Source organism: Mirounga leonina, unplaced genomic scaffold, assembly GCF_011800145.1.
Source record: "Mirounga leonina isolate KUSES-001 unplaced genomic scaffold, KU_Mleo_1.0 Mir_85, whole genome shotgun sequence".
Lineage (NCBI taxonomy): Eukaryota > Metazoa > Chordata > Mammalia > Carnivora > Phocidae > Mirounga > Mirounga leonina.
In genome coordinates, this window is record NW_023270829.1 from 383,863 (window position 1) to 402,483 (window position 18,621).

Genomic DNA, 18,621 nt, shown 5'->3' on the forward strand with positions numbered 1-18,621 from the left:
TGTTTTTGATTACAGATTGTATATTAAATAATAATACTGTATCATCATTAAATTTCTTGATTTTGGTACCTGTACTGTTGCTATTTAAGATAATGCTCTTATTCTTAGGAAATAAAGTATTTAACAGTAAAAAGAGCCCAACATCTCCAACTTAATCTCACAGGGCTCAAAATGAATAAACCCCAATAAATACCCACACCAAACAGATCAACGAAGAGGGGCAAAATGTAAAGAGCTGGTAAATCTCAGTAAAGGGTATAGAAAAGCTCCTTTTACTCTTCCTGCAACTATTCTCTAAGTTGAAATTTTAACAGAAAGTTACCAAAACAATTAAGTAGACTTACAATCAAAAATGGAAAAATAACACACACACAAAAGCAATTTAAAATGGAATGACTGTCAATGCTTTATCTTCGTTAATAAGCAGTAAGTAGTATTAATAACATAAGCAAATTGAGAAAAAATGCTCAAGTTTTTTTGGCAGTGATAAAACGTGTAGGGAGGACTAGTGATAATAGGCTGAGTATGAAAGATGCCAAAGATATTTAGCTAGTAGCATGTGTTGAGAGTACCTGTAGTAAACGTATTAAAACTATGGACATAACTGATGAAGAAACTATCAATATAGAGAATAAAAGTCTGCTGAAGGCCATCTTAAAACCATAAATATCTTGAACAAAGTTTGTGCACACTCAAGAGTCAAAGAGTACTAGAAGTGAAGGTGCTAAAGTACCACTGTGATAAAGATCTAATGAAAATTATTAAATACAACTTAGCATACATATTTAAGTTTTTAGTACTTAATACCATCAGGTAAATTACTATCTACTGAAAACAGATATTGCTATTTAGTCAGAATGCTACAACTCAAACTTCAGAAACTTTTCTACATGTCTTTAGGCAAAACACCACCATCCACAAAAGAGATTCCTAGAACTATTAGTAAATTTCCAATATTACAAATTATAAGTTTGACTATATTGTTAATATCCTTGAATGAGACAGGTATATCAAATTAATTTTGCAAAACTGATAGGTCAAAGAAGGCAAAAAGATATAAACGGAATGCTTACAAACAAAAAAGCAAAATCACTCTATATCTGGGTTTCTATTAGGAAAATAAACATATTCACCTAGAATGATTATACTGAAGAATATGAATTCAAACTTCTACACTAAATAAGGCACAAGTAAAAGGCAATTTAAAAAGTAATGAAAATAATTCACCCTCACAAAATATTCAGAAAATTAAAGAGTTGCTAATTATATTTAATGAATGACACAAGGTATCCTAAGTTCTCAATGATGTCAAATTCATTATCTTAAAAAATTTAAATACGTATTTTAAAAAGCAAAAACAAACATCTTTATGAACATCACTTACTATGAGTTAAACTTACCTTTTTATCTTCTTTTACTTTGTGGGTTTTCTTCTTCATTTTCTTATCATCTAACTCCTGGTCTGAAGTGATTGCAGGATTATCAATACCACCTTTCCAAGTTTCAACAGGAGAAAGAAGTGGATCTTCCTCACTTCCACGGTGTCTTCCTTTTCTTTTTGTTTTAGAAGTGGTGAAAGCCTCATCATCACTTGCATCTGAATGTGTTCTTCTATAGTATGACTTGGCTTTACTAAACAGGGTTTTAGATTTATATTTGTATTTTGAAGGCCTCCTTTCCCCATGACTTTTCGACATTCTATCAGAAAATCCATTTTCTTCATCTCCTTGGGTGTTATTTACAAATGAGTTTCGAATTTTAATAATGCGAGTCTGACTATCATCTGGGACAACATACACCTCTTCAGAATAGCCCTTCTGTTTGAAAATTGTGTCAATGGGTTCCGCATAATTATCTGAAGGATCCGTATCTTCAGGATGTGCCAAAGGCACCCGGGAAGTCTGTTTTCTTGGATTTTTACCGATACCAGCTTCAATTGTTTTTACAAGGTTTGGATCCAGTTTTTTCACATTTGTCTTAGGTACAACTGGTTTAGGTTTAATAGGTGGAGGCACTTTATGGTTGCGTTCATGGTCATGACAGTTTGGGGTGCTATGAATAGGATATTCATTTCCTTCTAAATCTAATCTGTATCTAGAACGGTCACTAGGTGTTGGAAGCAACTGTACATCATCTCCAATCGGGCTATAAGGAGGCGGTGCTTCTGTATCATCATCTGAATCAGGGTAGTTGTTATATGGAAAACAGTCTCTGGGAGATGGTAGAAAAACATCCTCACTTTGATGGGTTGATTCCCTTGTATTATCAGATAAATAGGAATTTTCTATCATATTTTTTTTCTCTAGAACATCACTGAAAAACAGTGTAAAGACCTCAGTTTGCCGATGATACTGAGATAATGAATACAGTGCTGTAAATTTAGCAGTGATCTCAGTTGCAATGTGTTCTCCTTCAGTCATTAATTCCTTGATGGCCTCATTTTCAAAAAAATCTGCTTGGCTGTCAGTAACTGCCACCAGCTGTACAGGAATGGTGTCCTGAACTTCTGATAAAAATGCTCGAAGCATTCCCATTGACGCTTTCCGTTTGGCAGAATAAACTAATATATACCCATGAACCAGCTCATCTTTCCTTACTCCAATTGAAGAATGGTATGATAATATTGTGATCTGTATTCGCCTCCTTTTTTCACCAATGATTTTATCAAGCATTAGGGAATTATTTTGTCCAGCTTGAGCAGCACTACAAGAATGAGAATCAAGGAAGGGTGAAAGAATAAGATCCACACTAAAGGGATCACCACACATGGCACACATGACAATTCTCAGGTCAGCTTCTGATACATCCTTACTGATGGGAACTGGACTCACCACATCTAAATTATGTTTAACTGATTCTAATACTCCTCTGAGAGCTTGCTTTATTTGGGTTTCATTAAATTTACGAGGATATGTACCAGGAGGTACATCTACAAAAGGGCATTGTAACTTGTTTGCCAATTGTTGCCCTTGGTGCCTGAGAATTGGTAGATTCTTACTCATAGAATCTCTCTGATTAGCCAGAATTAGAGTAAATGGAAGATTAGCCATGTACTTATCTTTTCTGATCTGAGAAGCTTCAGTTCTTATTTTTCCAATAAATTCCCCAATAAAATTCAATGACTCAATGGAATTAAATACACAGAAGCACCCATGTGGTTTAAAGGCGGCAGTCCACAACTGACTTAAGAAGTAAGGCGACTTGGCATCAACTGGCCGAAGATCAAGTTCATAAATTTTTCCATCTAAGGCATACTCATCATCAGTGGATTGTGTTCTTATCTCATTTGCTAGTTCTTGAGCAAGGCCATCCTTCCCTAAAATGAAAAGGTTAACTTTATCTATACTGGTACTATCATGATACAACCGTAAGCGGCCATGATCCAACTGCAAAAGACTACTAGCAAGTAACTGCTCCACTTTAATGTCTGTACAATTTTGGCCACTAAGACAGGTTTCTTTAGTGGGATGATAAACAAACCCTATGTGCTTAAGTAGAAGAGATTCCCTATCAGGTGCAAGTTTCTGTAAAGCTTTATATCTAGGTTCTTCACTCAAAACTGTATGAATTTCACTCATTTTATCTGAACTAGGTGTTGCATTAAGATCTAAATCATAAAAAAGTTCAGAGTGCTCAAAAAGCATTTCCTGAAACTCTTCTTTGGCTTTTTCAACAATTTCTCGCTGATGCCTACCATACACCTCTTTGCTATCAGCCTCAGTGATATATTTGAAGGCTTCATCCTCCATAACAAAGCACATAACTTCTTCCCACGGCTGCCCAGGTGAAATGAACTGAATTTTTTCCAGAGTCTTTTTGAATTTTTCCTTCATTTCTACCCTTCTCTTCTCTGATATGAGATGTTGTACATGGTTCTGATAAACTTTTTCAGCTTCTAAAGTGCTCAGGAGGTCAAATGGGATTCGTCTATCATTAATTTTATCTATATGGTCAGTTTCATCCCAAGGTGTTTTTTCTAGCACCACAAAACATAACTGAAAATCTGCTCTCTTTTCCATTAACTTCAAAGCTTCTGACCAATTCAAATGTTCAATCTCTTCTAGGTTTGGCAAAAGAGTGTTAAAAGCTCTTGGTAAAGTATTTATATATTCTTCTCTCCTTTTTCTTATATGTTCCTGTTTAAGTTGTTCTATATGTTTTGAAAATGTATTTCTGGCCTTTCTTGTTCCCTCTAAGTTGATGTATTCTTCATAATCAGGATGATTTTTTAATTTATTACTAACAGTTTTCCAAGTTGCATGATAATCTCTCACAGTCTGCACAAGTTTTTCAAACTTATCTGTTGCTGTGACAACAAGTTGTCGCTGTGTTTTATAAGCATCCAGATAGGGAATAATTTTAGGCTTGCCACGAGTTTTATCCAACATTTGTACCAGTGCAGTGAAACATGTCTCAATGTTGACATTAAATCGTGCTGATGTTTCCACTACGAGAAGGTTCTTTTTGTTTGAAGCAAATGCCTGAACTTCTCTAAGATAATGATCCACGCATTCATCACATTTAGTTGCTGCTATTATTACAGGTTTTTTTGATTTTGATAGTTGGACAAAAAGATTATTCACAAATTTAAGTTGATCATCAAACTTCCTATTGCATCCCTGACTCACATCAATGCACAGTAAAAATCCGTCTACATTGAGCTTCCCTTCAGGCATTTGCTTCTGTTCAAAGTCTTGTTCCAAGCCCAGCTGATCAGTGCAAATGTACATTAGTTTTTCTGCTGACTGCAATTTAGAGGCAGCTGCACGTTTTATATATGGTTGCAAATTCGTACTCCGATGAGGCAAGAAAGTCTGGTCATCAATGAACTCTGTTTGTTCAATGACATGAATTTTGCATTCTACTCCATCTTCACCATTTTGTGTTATGTCACCCCAATACAAAAAGTGATCATTGTTTACTACTCGTCCTCCGAAGTCAATGGTGCTAAGCACAGAAGTATGCTCTGGGTAATATTCATCTGCTTTTGAGCGTACAAATCTATTGCACAAACAAGACTTTCCAACTCCACAGTTACCTTTGTCTTTTTCAGTCCCAGAGAGTCCAACTACACTGATAGTATAGGATGGGGGGCGAGGCTCTTTGTTTTTTGCCATCATAACTCTCTTCTCATGTCTCTACATTCATAAAGAAAGCCAGATATACTTCTCATTCTGAAAATAAAATCATCTCAAAATACAGATCCCAAAGTTCAGAACTATATTTGGTTCTTTGTATTTCCCTCATTTCTGTGCAGAAAGGTCTTCAAGATCATATGGATCATCTTCCTAGAAAGAGGAGAAAAAGGACAAAACTTAATCACGAATTACACTTCACATTATATACACACTAAAGATATTCATAAGAAAGAACTATGGACATTAACAACAAATATTACATGTATTTTAGGAAACCACCATAAAGACTGTTAATGATTTACTGTTATAAACGCAAGATGACTTCAAAATTTAAAACAAATCTAACAATTAAAATAACTACACACATAATTTAAGGTAATGTCTCAGAAAATTTAAAATAAGCCCCAACTAACCAAATGTACATTTTGTCTCTAGTCCTTCCTACAAGTCTGAAGAAATAACTAGTCTTTCCCCCTCCCTCAATTTTCCTGCCTTCTGTGACTAGACTATGTTGGTGATAATCAAATGTACTAGTTGCCATAATGACTCCCTCACAACTTTCAAAAACAACCTTTCTATTACACTGTTCCTCAAAGCTTGTTCCCTAATACGGAATCTCATATAAATTTAGGAAGATTTTACAATTAAATAAAATTTTTCATAAAGTTTCAACACGCTCCTGTGAAATCTATCACATTTTATGCCCCAAAACAAATTTAAAATATTCAAATACTTCAAACAGGAAAACAGACATGGACAGTTAATACAAATATTGAGAGTATTTAACTAGACCAATGTTTCTCAAACTATCAAGGTGGAGGATCAATTTTTATTTCATATCTGCAAGTCCAAATTTGCAAGACCCAATAAATGAAATTTTTTAAAAAATCTAAACCCCAATTAGATTCAAGAGACATAAAATTACTGTCTAACTATTTCTAAATGTTCTTGATTTCTATATTCATTTCCTCTCAAGAGTAATTACAAAAAGCTCATGGACCACATTTTGAGTAGCACCAAGCTAAAGAATTTTGAGATTGTATATTTGAGACAATCTTTGAGAAATATTTGATATACCAACAACATGAAATAACCTTGAAGAGTTGCATGTAATTTAATTTAGGTTATTTACGTGAAAGCAATCAATCAGTCTTTTATAGAAGTTTTTATTTTTAGATTCTTCACACTCTTTTGAGGTTGAATTAAAAGTAATTCATCATTTCTACCACATCAAAATTTCACAAGACAGGGAAAATACCAAGTCGTGTACATCAACATATGTGAAAATTATCTTCAATCCAGACAAAATAAAGAACATAGAAAAAAAAATAAAGAGGTAAGAAAGGAACCATCATTTGCCCCCAAATACCTGGCTTCTACACTGACCTCAACTGCAAGTAAACACCTATTCAAATTATACATTTACTATACTAACAACTAATGATTAAAGAAATTGTTATTATAATTTAAAATTATGACTATTATTTCTGGTAAAATAATATTAAAAATTAAAATTTCAGATTTACTTTTGTATTTCTGAAGTGTATTCTATTAGCCTCAACTACAAATATTAGTAATACCTGCCATATGATATTCAAACAAAGCATTATTAGATTCACTTTCACAACAAAATAATCCCATGTTGAAGGAGCAACACAAGTAGAAAACCATGAATAAAGAGAACTAACCTCAAAGCTGTTATTTATGAGTTTTTGACAACAGTAAAATTGAAGCCACTTGTGTCATGGTTTCCCCCATCTATAAAATGGGGCTGCTTATCTATACAAATTAAAGAACTAAATCATCTTTTTAAATGTTAAGTGCCTAGCAAACAAAAAGAGTTTAAGAAGTATTAGAATTCTGTATTAGTTTGATTCTTGGAACCAGTGAAGCTGTCAAAAGATTTTTTTTTTAAGATTTTATTTATTCATTTGAAATAGAGACAGAGGAAGCACAAGCAGGGGGAGAGGCAAAAGGAGAGGGAGAAGCAGGCTCCCCGCTGAGCTGAGACCTGGATGCAGGGCTCTATCCCAGGACCTGGAGATCATGACCTGAACTGAAGGCAAACACTTAACCATCTGAGCCACCCAGGTGCCCCGCTGTCAAAAGATTTTTTTTTGTAAAAAATGACGTGATCAGACTTGTGACTTAAAAATATTTATCTGGCAGCAATATACACAATAATTAGAAGTAAAAGAAATTAGGGTAGTCCCATCCAATCCTATTAACTCTTTTTCATTAGTAGAACTTCTAAAAAATCTTAATCTGGTTAAATTGGGTAATTGCACCTAGCACCACGTTTAACTTTCTTTACCTAAACTGCATGAAAGAATATTTGTATTTACTGATAAGAAAACAAAGCGAATGAACTGGATAACAAAATCATACACAGTGATAAAAAGGCAAAATGAAATTAGTTCATGAAAACAGCACAATGATTCTACAACAATTAAGAAAAAAAGTGAAAACACAGTAAAACACAAGGTCTACCCTTCCTTCTTACTAGAAAAGCAGAAAACTGCAGACAATAAGCTTTAAGATGTACATCAAAAGAAAACATACCTAGTGATTACTCTGGGGAATTTTCATGTTAAACAATATGAACACTAGCACTACATATAGCTCTTTATTAAACAAAAATCTATTCTAAAAACTAAGAGCAATTCAAAGACACGTTAAGACTGTCCCCTGCCTTCCAGTTTAAGAGACACAAAGTTAATAGAAAAGTTAACATTACAAAGTCCTATGAACCTGAGTATTATAGAAAATTCTTAACTACAGACCTAATCCCTTGCCTTAACAGTCACTTCTTTATTCATTTCTCATATATGCTTATTCCAAACACATTAAAAGAAACATTCCTGCTCTCCTACAGCATATACCTCAGAATACTGAGACACCTATTTTAAGTTATAGAGTATAAGCAGAAATGAAAACACTCATCATAAAATGTATTTTAAAAGTTACAGAAAGAAAAGGGCCTTAAAATTAAATGAAGATGAGTGGAGGCATGAAGTTATTACCCTTTCTGGAAGGCTTTTTATCTAATGAGAAATAAAACGATTATATTGAGGATAAATTTTAATACTGAGGTTTCAACATACATCCTAATAAATTTGATAGTGGCAGGCTCTGAATCATGAATATTAAACTTTAAATTAAAAATGAGGTAACTCTGTGTGACATTTATGGTTTTCACACCAAATTCACAATAAACTACCAATTAGACACTGAGGAACATCCATGTTCTTCTTTCAGGAAGGCTATCTCCTGGTTATTTTGAAATCAGCTCCAGAGCTTATGTCATGAGTCACTACAAAGTGATTTTCAAATGGTGGTGGAAAATTCTTTCACCTACAGGTGGTAAAAAAGAACACTGGACAAATAGTTGCTCTCTCCCTCCAACTCAATCATCAAAGCAGTACATGCTTTATCTGATTTACAAGTTTACTTAACTCAAAAGATCTTTTAAAAATTTTTTCCCAAAGCTTTAATATTTTAAAAAAAATGTTTTCAGAGTTTAAAAAAACTTGAGAAACCAACAGACTAGGGAAAAAACTGTCATCACCTGTCCTCAAAAACATTTTGCTATTTGTTTGGGTGAGTATGGTATTACCACCTCATGGGAGAAAGAGAGCTTTCATGAGTTTGGCTGTAACAGGTTATAAGGGCATTTAATTTCAGTCACCTGGATAGTTTATACATACATGAATTATCCACTGGCCCTCAACATCCAGGTCAAAATTACTGTCCATTAACTAACCAAGGTAGTTTTTCTTCTGCACTGATAAAAAAAAAAAAAAAAAAAAAATCCCCTCTTTTTTGTGTGTGCTCCTAGTAATAAACTAATGGCCAATATCTATATGCAGGCTATTCGATTTATTTGAAAATTCCTTTCAAATTTGTTTAATGATAATATTTGATTATGTTGATCCATACAACTTTCCAATTTTTGATGTGACTTTACTTTTATGTAACTTGTTCTCATTTTCTCCTATTTTTACCCTTGAAGAAACCATGACAAAAGTAGCAATGATCTATTCAAAGCCATCCAGTTAAAAGGAGTCTCTGGATAACCAATCTTTATTTTCTTAAGCAGTAGTACTGCTTTTCAACAGTTTGCAATGTGGTTTCTTTTTTTTTCTTTTTAAGATTTTATTTATTTATTTGCTAGAGAGAGAGAAGGAGCAGGGAAGACAGGGCTAGAGGGAGAAGCCAACTCCCACCGAGCACAGAGCCTGATGTGGGACTCGATCCCAGGACCCCAGGGATCACGACCTGAGCCAAAGGCTGACTCTCAACCAACTGAACCACCCAGGTGCCCCAGCAATGCAGTTTCTCATTCTACCTTTAAGTTTAACTTACAACCATTTGAAGGAAATGTTTAGATTAAGTGCCTTCCCAGAAATTAACAACAATGTATAATTTGAGTAGAACTACAGTTGATGAGAATTGGAGGGAGAGGGCAACTATCTGCCCAATATTCTGTTGACTGGTCCCTAAAATTGTCTTAAAAATGAAGCCATCTATGACTGAGTTTTCTAAGATATGTGACTAAACCATTCAAACACAACATGCTCCTTTTAATGGAGTTTTAATAACATGAAGTGACTTTCTGAAAGAAAATTTTTCAAGTTCTACAGGGAATCTAGGAAGAATCAATTCTTAGTAATTCTGGACTTAAACCAAAATTTGTTTTGTACCTTCTCACAAAGCTTACATTCATAAATAAAAGCTATAATTTTAAGATTCTATACTTTAAAGTTACTATACTTTGTCAGGAAATTCCTGTTGGTCCTATCTTCAAAATATATGGAGAATTTATCACTTCTCATTACATTTATTGCTCTAATTCTGACCCCATCCACCATCATATCTGGCCCCAGATTATTCCAAAGGCTTCCAGACTAGTTTCCCTGCTTCCATTCCTGCTCCTCTTCCCCTGTCTATTACTACCAGAGCAGCCAGAGTTTCTTTTAAACATTAAGTCAGAGCTTCCCATTCTTAGGCCCAAAACCTTCCAGGGGCTCCTAAAAGTCACAGTCAAATCCTTTCTATGGAATACTATAAGATCTATCTTCTCCAACCCTATCTTGCTCTCTGACCTACTCTCATATATTCTCCCATTCTCACTCTGCACCAGTCACACTGAGGAACACTGTTCCTCAGCACGTCTCTGCCTTTACACTTACTTTTCCTAATAACCCCCAAAACCCTCCTTGCCTCTTAATTCCTATGTTACTATACAACTTATTTATTACTTGTCATTAACTCTATCCTTCTCCCCACCCCAGACCATATTTAATAAAGATCCACAAAGGCACAAATCTTTTATTTCACCAATGTATTTCAAAAGCCTCCAAGAGTGCTTCCTATGTACTTGCTACTCAATAAATCCATGAGTCCTAACAAATATTAAAATCAAAATGTTCTTAATTCTTTGGCCAAAAAAAAAGAGGAAATCACATTATGTTTTCTAAATAAGCACTGTACTATATTAATCTAAAAGGTTTTCTAAAGCTATTAATGGAAGGGCGTGCGGGTGACTCAAGTCAGCTGAGCGTACTGGTTTCAGCTCAGGTAGTGACTTCAGGTTAGTGAGATCAAGCCCCCGAGTCGGGCTCTGCGCTCAGCACAGAGTATGCTTAAGATTCTCTCTCCCTCCTTCTGCCCACCCCCCTTCATGCTCTCGCTAAAATAAATTAATTAATTTAAAAAACTATTAATGGAGGAAATGCACATGCATTTCAAGGTCCCAAAAAGTCAAAAATTAAGCATCAGAATGAAGACTATGATCTATAATATATTCAGCCAGAATAACCATCTAGTTTTTGTTTTTGAAACATTTTTTAGAATCACAAATATTATAAGAAATTACACTTTCAAGACCTAATTACACAGAAGGATCTTTGTAGTTACATGTTCCATCTTCTTTAAGTCAAATAAAATATCCCCTATATAAACAAATATTTGAGAAAAGACAGATCCAAGTCTGAAGATTTCATATATTTCAAAATTTCAGGCAATCTACACTAGCTTAATAAAAGTATCAAATGAATTACTAAAGATGAATATGGTACAATATTGATATAGTATTACTTTTCTTAATGCTGTTCATTCTCAATAACAAATTTATCAATGCTATGAAAAATTAGAAGAGAAAAGCCATTTTAACATACATGATAACTAAGTAAAAACAATGTAATACCTGTAGAAAAGTCAATTATATTCCATAATATTGTCTTTGACCAAGTTTTCTACCACATAAGCACATAATCTTAAGGCTGAATGGAATGCTAAATACAGCATTCCTATGAACCGGTCTTTACACAAAACTATAATCAAGTGAATGAAAAGAGAATCTATTAAAAATTTCAACAACTTACATAGTGACTAAATAACCTGAAAGCATATCTTGGTAGGATTCAGGATTAAACTATGTTAGGATAGAGATTTTGTTCTATTTTTTGGTTGTAGTTGTTTATTTGTTTTACCATATTCCCATCACCCTGAACAGCGCCTGATACACAGTGGGTACTCAAATATTTGATGACTAAATGGGTCAATCTCCATACTCAGATCCTAAACCACTAGGCAATCTTGAAGTCGTATTTGTAGTCAAAATTAAAAATTACAACAATGCTATGGGCCCAAAGACTATCAGTACAGCAGTATATTCTAATATAAAAGTCCAGAGGTTTTTTTTTTTTCAAGACCAAAAGTCTTGTCAAGACAAATTAGTTAAGCCTGAAGGCTCAATGGAAGTACTTCCAGGAGGGTCCAAGTAGGCAGTACTTTGGGAGCACCCCAAGCCCTACTCAACAAAGACAATTCTGCTTTTATTCATTTTTATCTTTTGATATTTCAAGTATTTATTGTTTGAAAAAAAGTTTCACTGCATAAAATATTTAAAAGCCAATGACCTAAATTATTTCCAAACAGATTAACTACCCTATTATTTAATGAAAACTATCTTCTAACGTGTTATGTCCAAAGCCTTGAAGTTATTCTAAACTCTTTCTAGACCATGTCCTCACTCTGTGATGAAAACAGAAGAACCAAAGGTCATTCCATTTATATCAACCTATGTAAACAACCCACTAAGTATTTACTGTGCTTAGCTACTATCTGAGCTTTATGTCAGAGGTTTTGAGGGTACAAAGGTATAGTATAGGGAAGTCCACTAAGCTAGTGCTATGCATATGGTTCACCTCCCTTCCAGAATCTGAGGTCTTCTCACTGGAGAACAGAGAAGTAAGGGGAAGGTCATGATTTGACATTCAAGATTATAATGCTATAACAGAGGAAAATCAAAAAAACAAACAAAAAAACAGAGGAAAATCATTATTTTCATTATACAAAATACGTTAGGTAAGACTTAACAATTTTCTTGATGGGAACATTAGAGGTTGGATAAGAATCTCAGGAACACATATAGACTAAAAAGAAGGTATAGATTGAAAGAAAAAAAAAAAAAGGGCTCAAAATAAATTCCCCCCAAATTTTTAAAGAAACTTTATGGCACCATAACTGAGAAGACAAAGGCAATGTGCTATACCATGGAACTGATAAATGCAGTAAGAATTCAAAAACATGAAAGATCAGTGCAAGTTGGAATAGATCAGGGTTTGGAAAACTTTTTCTGTATAATGGCCAAACAGTAAATGTTTTAGGCTTTGCATCTCATACAGTATCTGTTAGTAACTATTCAACTCTGCTGTCACAGCACAAAACAGCCATACACGATACTTAATGAATGACCGTGGTTGTGTTTATGAACACAAATTTGAATTTCATATTATTTTAACATATTGCAAAATATTATTCTTTCAGTTGTATCTTCAACCATTTCAAAATCTAAAAAGCCATATACAGAAATAGGACAGAAGGCCAATCTGGTCCAAGGACCATAACCTGCAGACCCCCGGAATAGATTAAGTTTCAGTGAGAATAAAGGATTTGAATCAACTTTGTAAAATAAACTGGATTTGAATTTCAAAAAGTCATTCCAGGTGTGTGATTAAGGTGGAGTGGTTGAGCACAGTTGCATGCTGAAAAGTAGACTTACTATTTTGTTTATTTCTGAAGATATAAGGTATGACTATAGGAGGTCTTCAAGGACAAGCAGGAGTTAGACCTTGTAATAAGCAATAAGAAATCATTATAAGCTAGAAATGGAATACAAAATTAGATTTGCTGAGGCACAAAGCCCAAAGGATGGACAAATCCTGGAGGCTTAAAAGCACCTGAACTACCACAGAATTGAAAAGAAAAATCCAAGAAAAAGAATTTGGTGACTGGCTGCTAATTTTAAGAAATAAAGACAAATGAATCAATGTTTCTTAACGAAAAACTAATCAGTTTCAGCAACAGATGGTGGTGTCACTTGAGTTTCAGGTGACAGTATTTCTAAAGAGAAATGAAAATATAGAAATGAAATGAGGCAACATCAAAATCAGTAACATAAATTTCAAGATCATAAACTTAAAATTATTTAAGAGACCATTTAATACTCTTATAAGAAACATTTAGTTACTTAGTTAATAAAGAAGAAATCTGGATCTTTCAATTCCCCAGATCATAGAAATGCTAATTTTCCACTAGTTCTCCAAGCAATCAAAATAAAAATAAGTAAATAAAAAGAATTATTATTTGGTTCTGAAAAGGTAAGAAAAGGTAAGTATGGAAAGAAACAAAATTTTGGATCAGGAAGAATACATGATCAACAGGAAGAAAATTAATAAACTATAACAACCAATGTACAAGTTTTTCCAAGGTTGCTAGTAACGCCAAATACAACAAAGAAGATAAAGAGTAACACAAGAATTATTTCACCAACACTCCTTCTATTAACCTTGTGTTAATACTTTTCCCTAAATCTTTCAATTTCACTCAAAAGGTACAAAGTGATGCTCTTAAATTTTTACCTATTTTCCCCTCACCAGCCAATCTATCTTCACTTCCCCGTGCTTTTTGGTCCACAGTGTCATTAACTTACTTGTCTTTCTTCTTACTCATCGCAATCTTCCCCAACTTCTAAATCTTATCTCCTTTATCTAAATTCCTTTACACTGATTTTAAAAATCAGTATGTCCTGCCTTCTATATGGCTCTTCTACTCTATCTTGAGCTGGTATCCAACCATTCCTAAATTGTCAAGCTCTCTCCCCAACAAAGCTATAAGCTCTTCTAAGGGAGTAATATTTTATATTTCCTTGTATTATTCACAGTGCCCTAGCTGCTCAATAAAATACTGTTCAGGAACAAAATAGGCTAAATCTAGTGTGAAGCTAGAAAAATGAAAATTTACTTTTACCATTAACTCTTCATGATGAAAAAAGCTTGAGAATCTAACCAACTGACACACACACATCATATTTTAACCCTAAAATTACGAAGTTATACATAACTCTTATTCCCAAGTAATAGTTCTAAGGAGTCAAACACAAAGACATGACCAAACATTAACATCTATTTTTACTGCAAATCTAAGGTATTGTGGACCGTCAACCTCCAAAATACAGTGAAAAAAAGACCAACCTTGTTTACCATCTCTCTTATATTCAAACTCCTATTTGCAGTTAATGCATCCAAATTCAAATGATTATTCTGTAAATAATTCCCAAAGAGCACCTGATAGAAATAGTTACCTTTTCTGCATTTTTTAGTATTTGTACGTACTTATTCACTCCTTTATAGTTACTACCTCTTCAACTAAAGCTCAAGCTACACAATCTCTATCTTGGTATCTCCACGGCCAGGCACACAGTAAATGCTAAATAAAGGTAATACGAATTAATGAATTACAAAGCAGAGGCTTTAAAAGTTTCCTTTATGCGCAGATTTCTTTTTTCAAAGAAATTCTTATATTCAAGTACAATACATTTAACAAACAAAAAAAGCAGCTGCTGGGTTGTCAGAGGAAGTCTCAAGCCATCCAGGAAAAATCCGTTAAGTGGTTCAAGCAACAGAGTTTTAAAACCAATTAAATTAAAGTTCACACTTAAAAATTCTTAGCACTGAACTATTTTTCTTAATTTCTAATATAGTTGTTCCTGGTTTGAGAAAATGATTAACTACAGCCTTCATTTGAACAAACAGGAGCTTGATTACTCAAGCCACCAAATGATGGATCACTTTATCAAGGTTTCTTCACCATTCATTATAGAAAACCAAGCTCCCCTGGTGTACTTTAAATGTATTTTACAAACATTTTTTAGGAACACAGATATTATTAAAACCTAACACCATATAACACTTCTTGAGTAAATTATATTACCTGCATACCTTCTTGGTGTGCAAAGAAAAAAATCAGGGGTCTTACAGCTCTACAGAGTTTTTAAAATAATTTGTATAGAAACTAGTTTGAAACTTACTCTGTAGCCACCAAGAAATTTTCTATTATGCCATTTCATACTAAAAGGTAACACTTACCTTACTTAAGACCTGCTAATGTTGAAAAAAGTTTAGTGGAATTGAGACAGAACTTTTCCTTCAGTATTAAAAAACTGAGTCACAAAACTGTTTTCTAACCACAACTTCAATTCCAAAAAAAGAATGCAAATACAATATTTTATTCCTTTAAAAAAAAATCTTAACTTTCAAAGTCAAAATAATTATTTTCTCCAAAAGAGTAAGTGTACTGAATATGCTTTTCAAACAGAAAAAAGTGTATGTGTGTGGAGGGATTTCAAAGCATTTTGGAGATGTGAATTTAAGATACTAATTTTGCAATACATTTTTTAAATTGCTAAAGTAATTTAAATGGGGTGGGGTACTTAAAATGACAAAGATAATCAGATTTCTGTGACAATTCTTTCTTATAGCGAAGTGTAACCCACCCATTCCCCAAAGCCTTTGTAAGGAACGTACACAAAGAATGGTAAAATAACAACACATGCTGAGGAGGGTTAAAAAAAAGTAGCTTGCACAGGACAACCAAATCAATTGTTATCTAGTCATCTGTGTCCTTCTAACTAGTCTGCTTTAAGTCAATCAGATCAACAGCCCAATAGCACCTTTCTTGAGAGTTAAATACCCAGGTATATCCAGCTTTTCAATCATGTATGTTTATTCATAAAGTGCTTTAAGACCTATGCAAGTTTTTGGTGATCCACACTTAACACTCTTTTCCTCTGCTCTACTACAGATAGGGGAAACGAGAGTCAATTTGAAAAGGATAGATGAAAAGGCCAAAAGTGAGAAAGCAATTTAAAATGGAAATAAAACCTTAATCTGCAAACTGTCCAGTAGGTTACCTACATAATATGTATATCTAACACTACTCATTAAGAATACAGTTTTATCATACTGAAGTCAAATAAACTGGAATTGACAGTAAAACATCTCCAAAACACATTTTGCTAATGTATCTTAACCAAGTATTTTTCCACATAGTTGCATCTGGATCAAATTTTTGCTTAAAGAACCATTTTAAATGGAGATTTTGAGAAATACTTCCTGAAGTGAATGCAAATGCACTGAATGCAAATAACTGCCCCCCCCCCCACTTTGAAATTGAGTATTGGTTTTGGATGTTTAAAATGAAGACGGCAAACCCTCCCCTCCACACCCCTCCTCAACACCTGTAGAAGGCAGCAAAGGCAAAGAACAGTAAATACAACGACGCATTCCACCGTTTTACACTTCACTATTTTAAAAAATGGTACTGTTTCCTATCTATCACAGAGGAAATAAAGCAAAATTTCGTTAGGAATTTAAACTTAAAAATGGGCGTACACACAATCTATATGCCTATTTTGGTCTAGGTTTAAAACACTTAAAATTCCCATTTATTAAGCATGAGCCCAAACTGGATTTCTATCATATGGCAAAAGTGTAAGCGTCTCCCTACAACTCTCTCGGAATTTTACCAAACGTCCTAATAGTTTGCCTTTACTTCCGAGCACCTTTCGGCGCCAGCTACACCCAGTCTCCACCTCACCCGCATTTCTAATAACGCTGAAGAGGGAGGGTGTGAGGGAGTATTTATGTGTGGATAAGTGCGCGCGCGCTCCCGCGCGGTTCCCCGCCCCCACCCCGATACTTTTCTTTAGTGGAAACAGAAGAAGAATCTAGAGGTTATTCTCGCAAAAACTCAGTATCAAAGCCTCAACCCAGCCGCAGTCAACCGATAAGACTCCGGGTTTTGGTTGCGCAGTGCAACTTCTCACACCCTACCCCGAGCTTTCGCAGCAGATGGGAAATTGAAGAGAACCCAAGCAGGAGTGGGGGAGATCGGGAAAAAGTGAAAGGGCCGATCCCCTTGAAAGGCGCTTAAGTTTGCAACGAAGATTGTGTTTCCGCGAATATGCGCCCACCCCCTCCCCCTTCCAGGTGGAACTCGTTAACAGCAGCAACCCAGCCAACAGACACCGCCACCTTCCCTCCCCACGTACCATCGGAGAGCAGGGCAAGTGAGGGCGGCGGGCGAGAGCGGACGCCTGGCGGGGCCGGCGCGATCCCCGGCCACCACCAGGCCTCCGCCGACCCCGGCCGCGTCACCTGTGGAGAAAGCGCCCCCTCCCCCGGCCTCTCTGCCCTTCACGCCGACCGTATCCCCCCCGCGCCAGCCGCTCCCCGCTCGGCCTGCGAGGACGGAGCGCGGCGCCAGGCTCCCCTCCGTGGCTGCGGGGCCCCAGCGCCTTGAACTGGTTACAACCGGCGGCGGCTACCGAGCGGGGCAGCCGGTGGCGGGAGGGTCCCGGTCGGGGAGGGGGAGAGCGGGCAGGCCCAGAGGAGCGGGGATCTCAAGGTCCTACCTAACACCGTCGGTCTCCTCCGTCTCCTCCTCAACGGCAGCGGCGCCGGCGGTGGCGGCGGCAGCGACATTCCTGGGGAGCGCTCCCGCCGCCGCCGCCTCCTCCTCCACTCTCTGCTCGCCTCTCTTCCCCGGCGCGCTCACCAAGCGCCGCGTCCCTTCAGCCACCTCCGCCCGCCCTCCCAACACACACGCCCCGAAACCTTAAGCCCTACAGCTCCCGCGGCCGGGTAACCCACCCTCCCACCCTCCCTCCCGCCACCAGCGGCGGCCCCGTCCCTCCCCCCTTCCCCTGTGCCCGCCGCCGCGCCGGGCTCAGTAATGGCGGCCACTCGGGCTCCCTCGCGCTGACGGATCTCTCTCCCTCTCTCCCGAACTTTACCTCAGCATCTCTCCCGGCGCGCACCGCCGGAACGCACGCGCGCGCGCGCAGCCACACACCCGGCCGGGGGCGGAGCGGCGGCGCAGCCTCGACGGGGCGCGCGCGCGCGCGCACGCGCACCCGCACCGTCCTCCCCACAATTCCCCGCCCCCGCCGCCCTCACCTCGCGGCTCCTCCCGCGCCGCGCGCCCGGCCGGGCCCCGCCCCTGCCCTCGTCTCCGGGGAGCCTGGGAAGGCGCGAGCGCTCGGGCCGGAGGGAGGGGAGCAAGCGCGGGGCCGCGTCCTCGCTCGCGTCCGGGCTCCCCCATTGGCTTCTGCCCTTCCCCCTTCTTCCTCCGCCTC

General features: G+C 36.9%; 1 protein-coding gene across 3 annotated transcripts in view; it reads right to left on the reverse strand.

Annotated features, from left to right (window-relative positions):
* The window catches only part of LOC118002902 (rho GTPase-activating protein 5), a 79,602-nt gene extending 61,266 nt beyond the window's left edge, over positions 1-18,336 (reverse strand). For 2 of the 3 annotated variants that reach the window (XM_034993512.1, XM_034993510.1), the window contains exons 1-2: positions 17,899-18,113; positions 1,401-5,288 (exon numbers count right to left, since the gene is read on the reverse strand). In XM_034993512.1, coding sequence (XP_034849403.1) covers positions 1,401-5,120 — 3,720 coding nt within the window. In that variant the 5' untranslated portion in view covers positions 5,121-5,288; positions 17,899-18,113. Of the gene's footprint in view, positions 1-1,400; positions 5,289-17,898; positions 18,114-18,279 lie in introns of those variants that run through there. The other variant, XM_034993511.1, reaches the window with a different exon arrangement.
* Between the last annotated feature and the right edge of the window lie 285 nt (positions 18,337-18,621).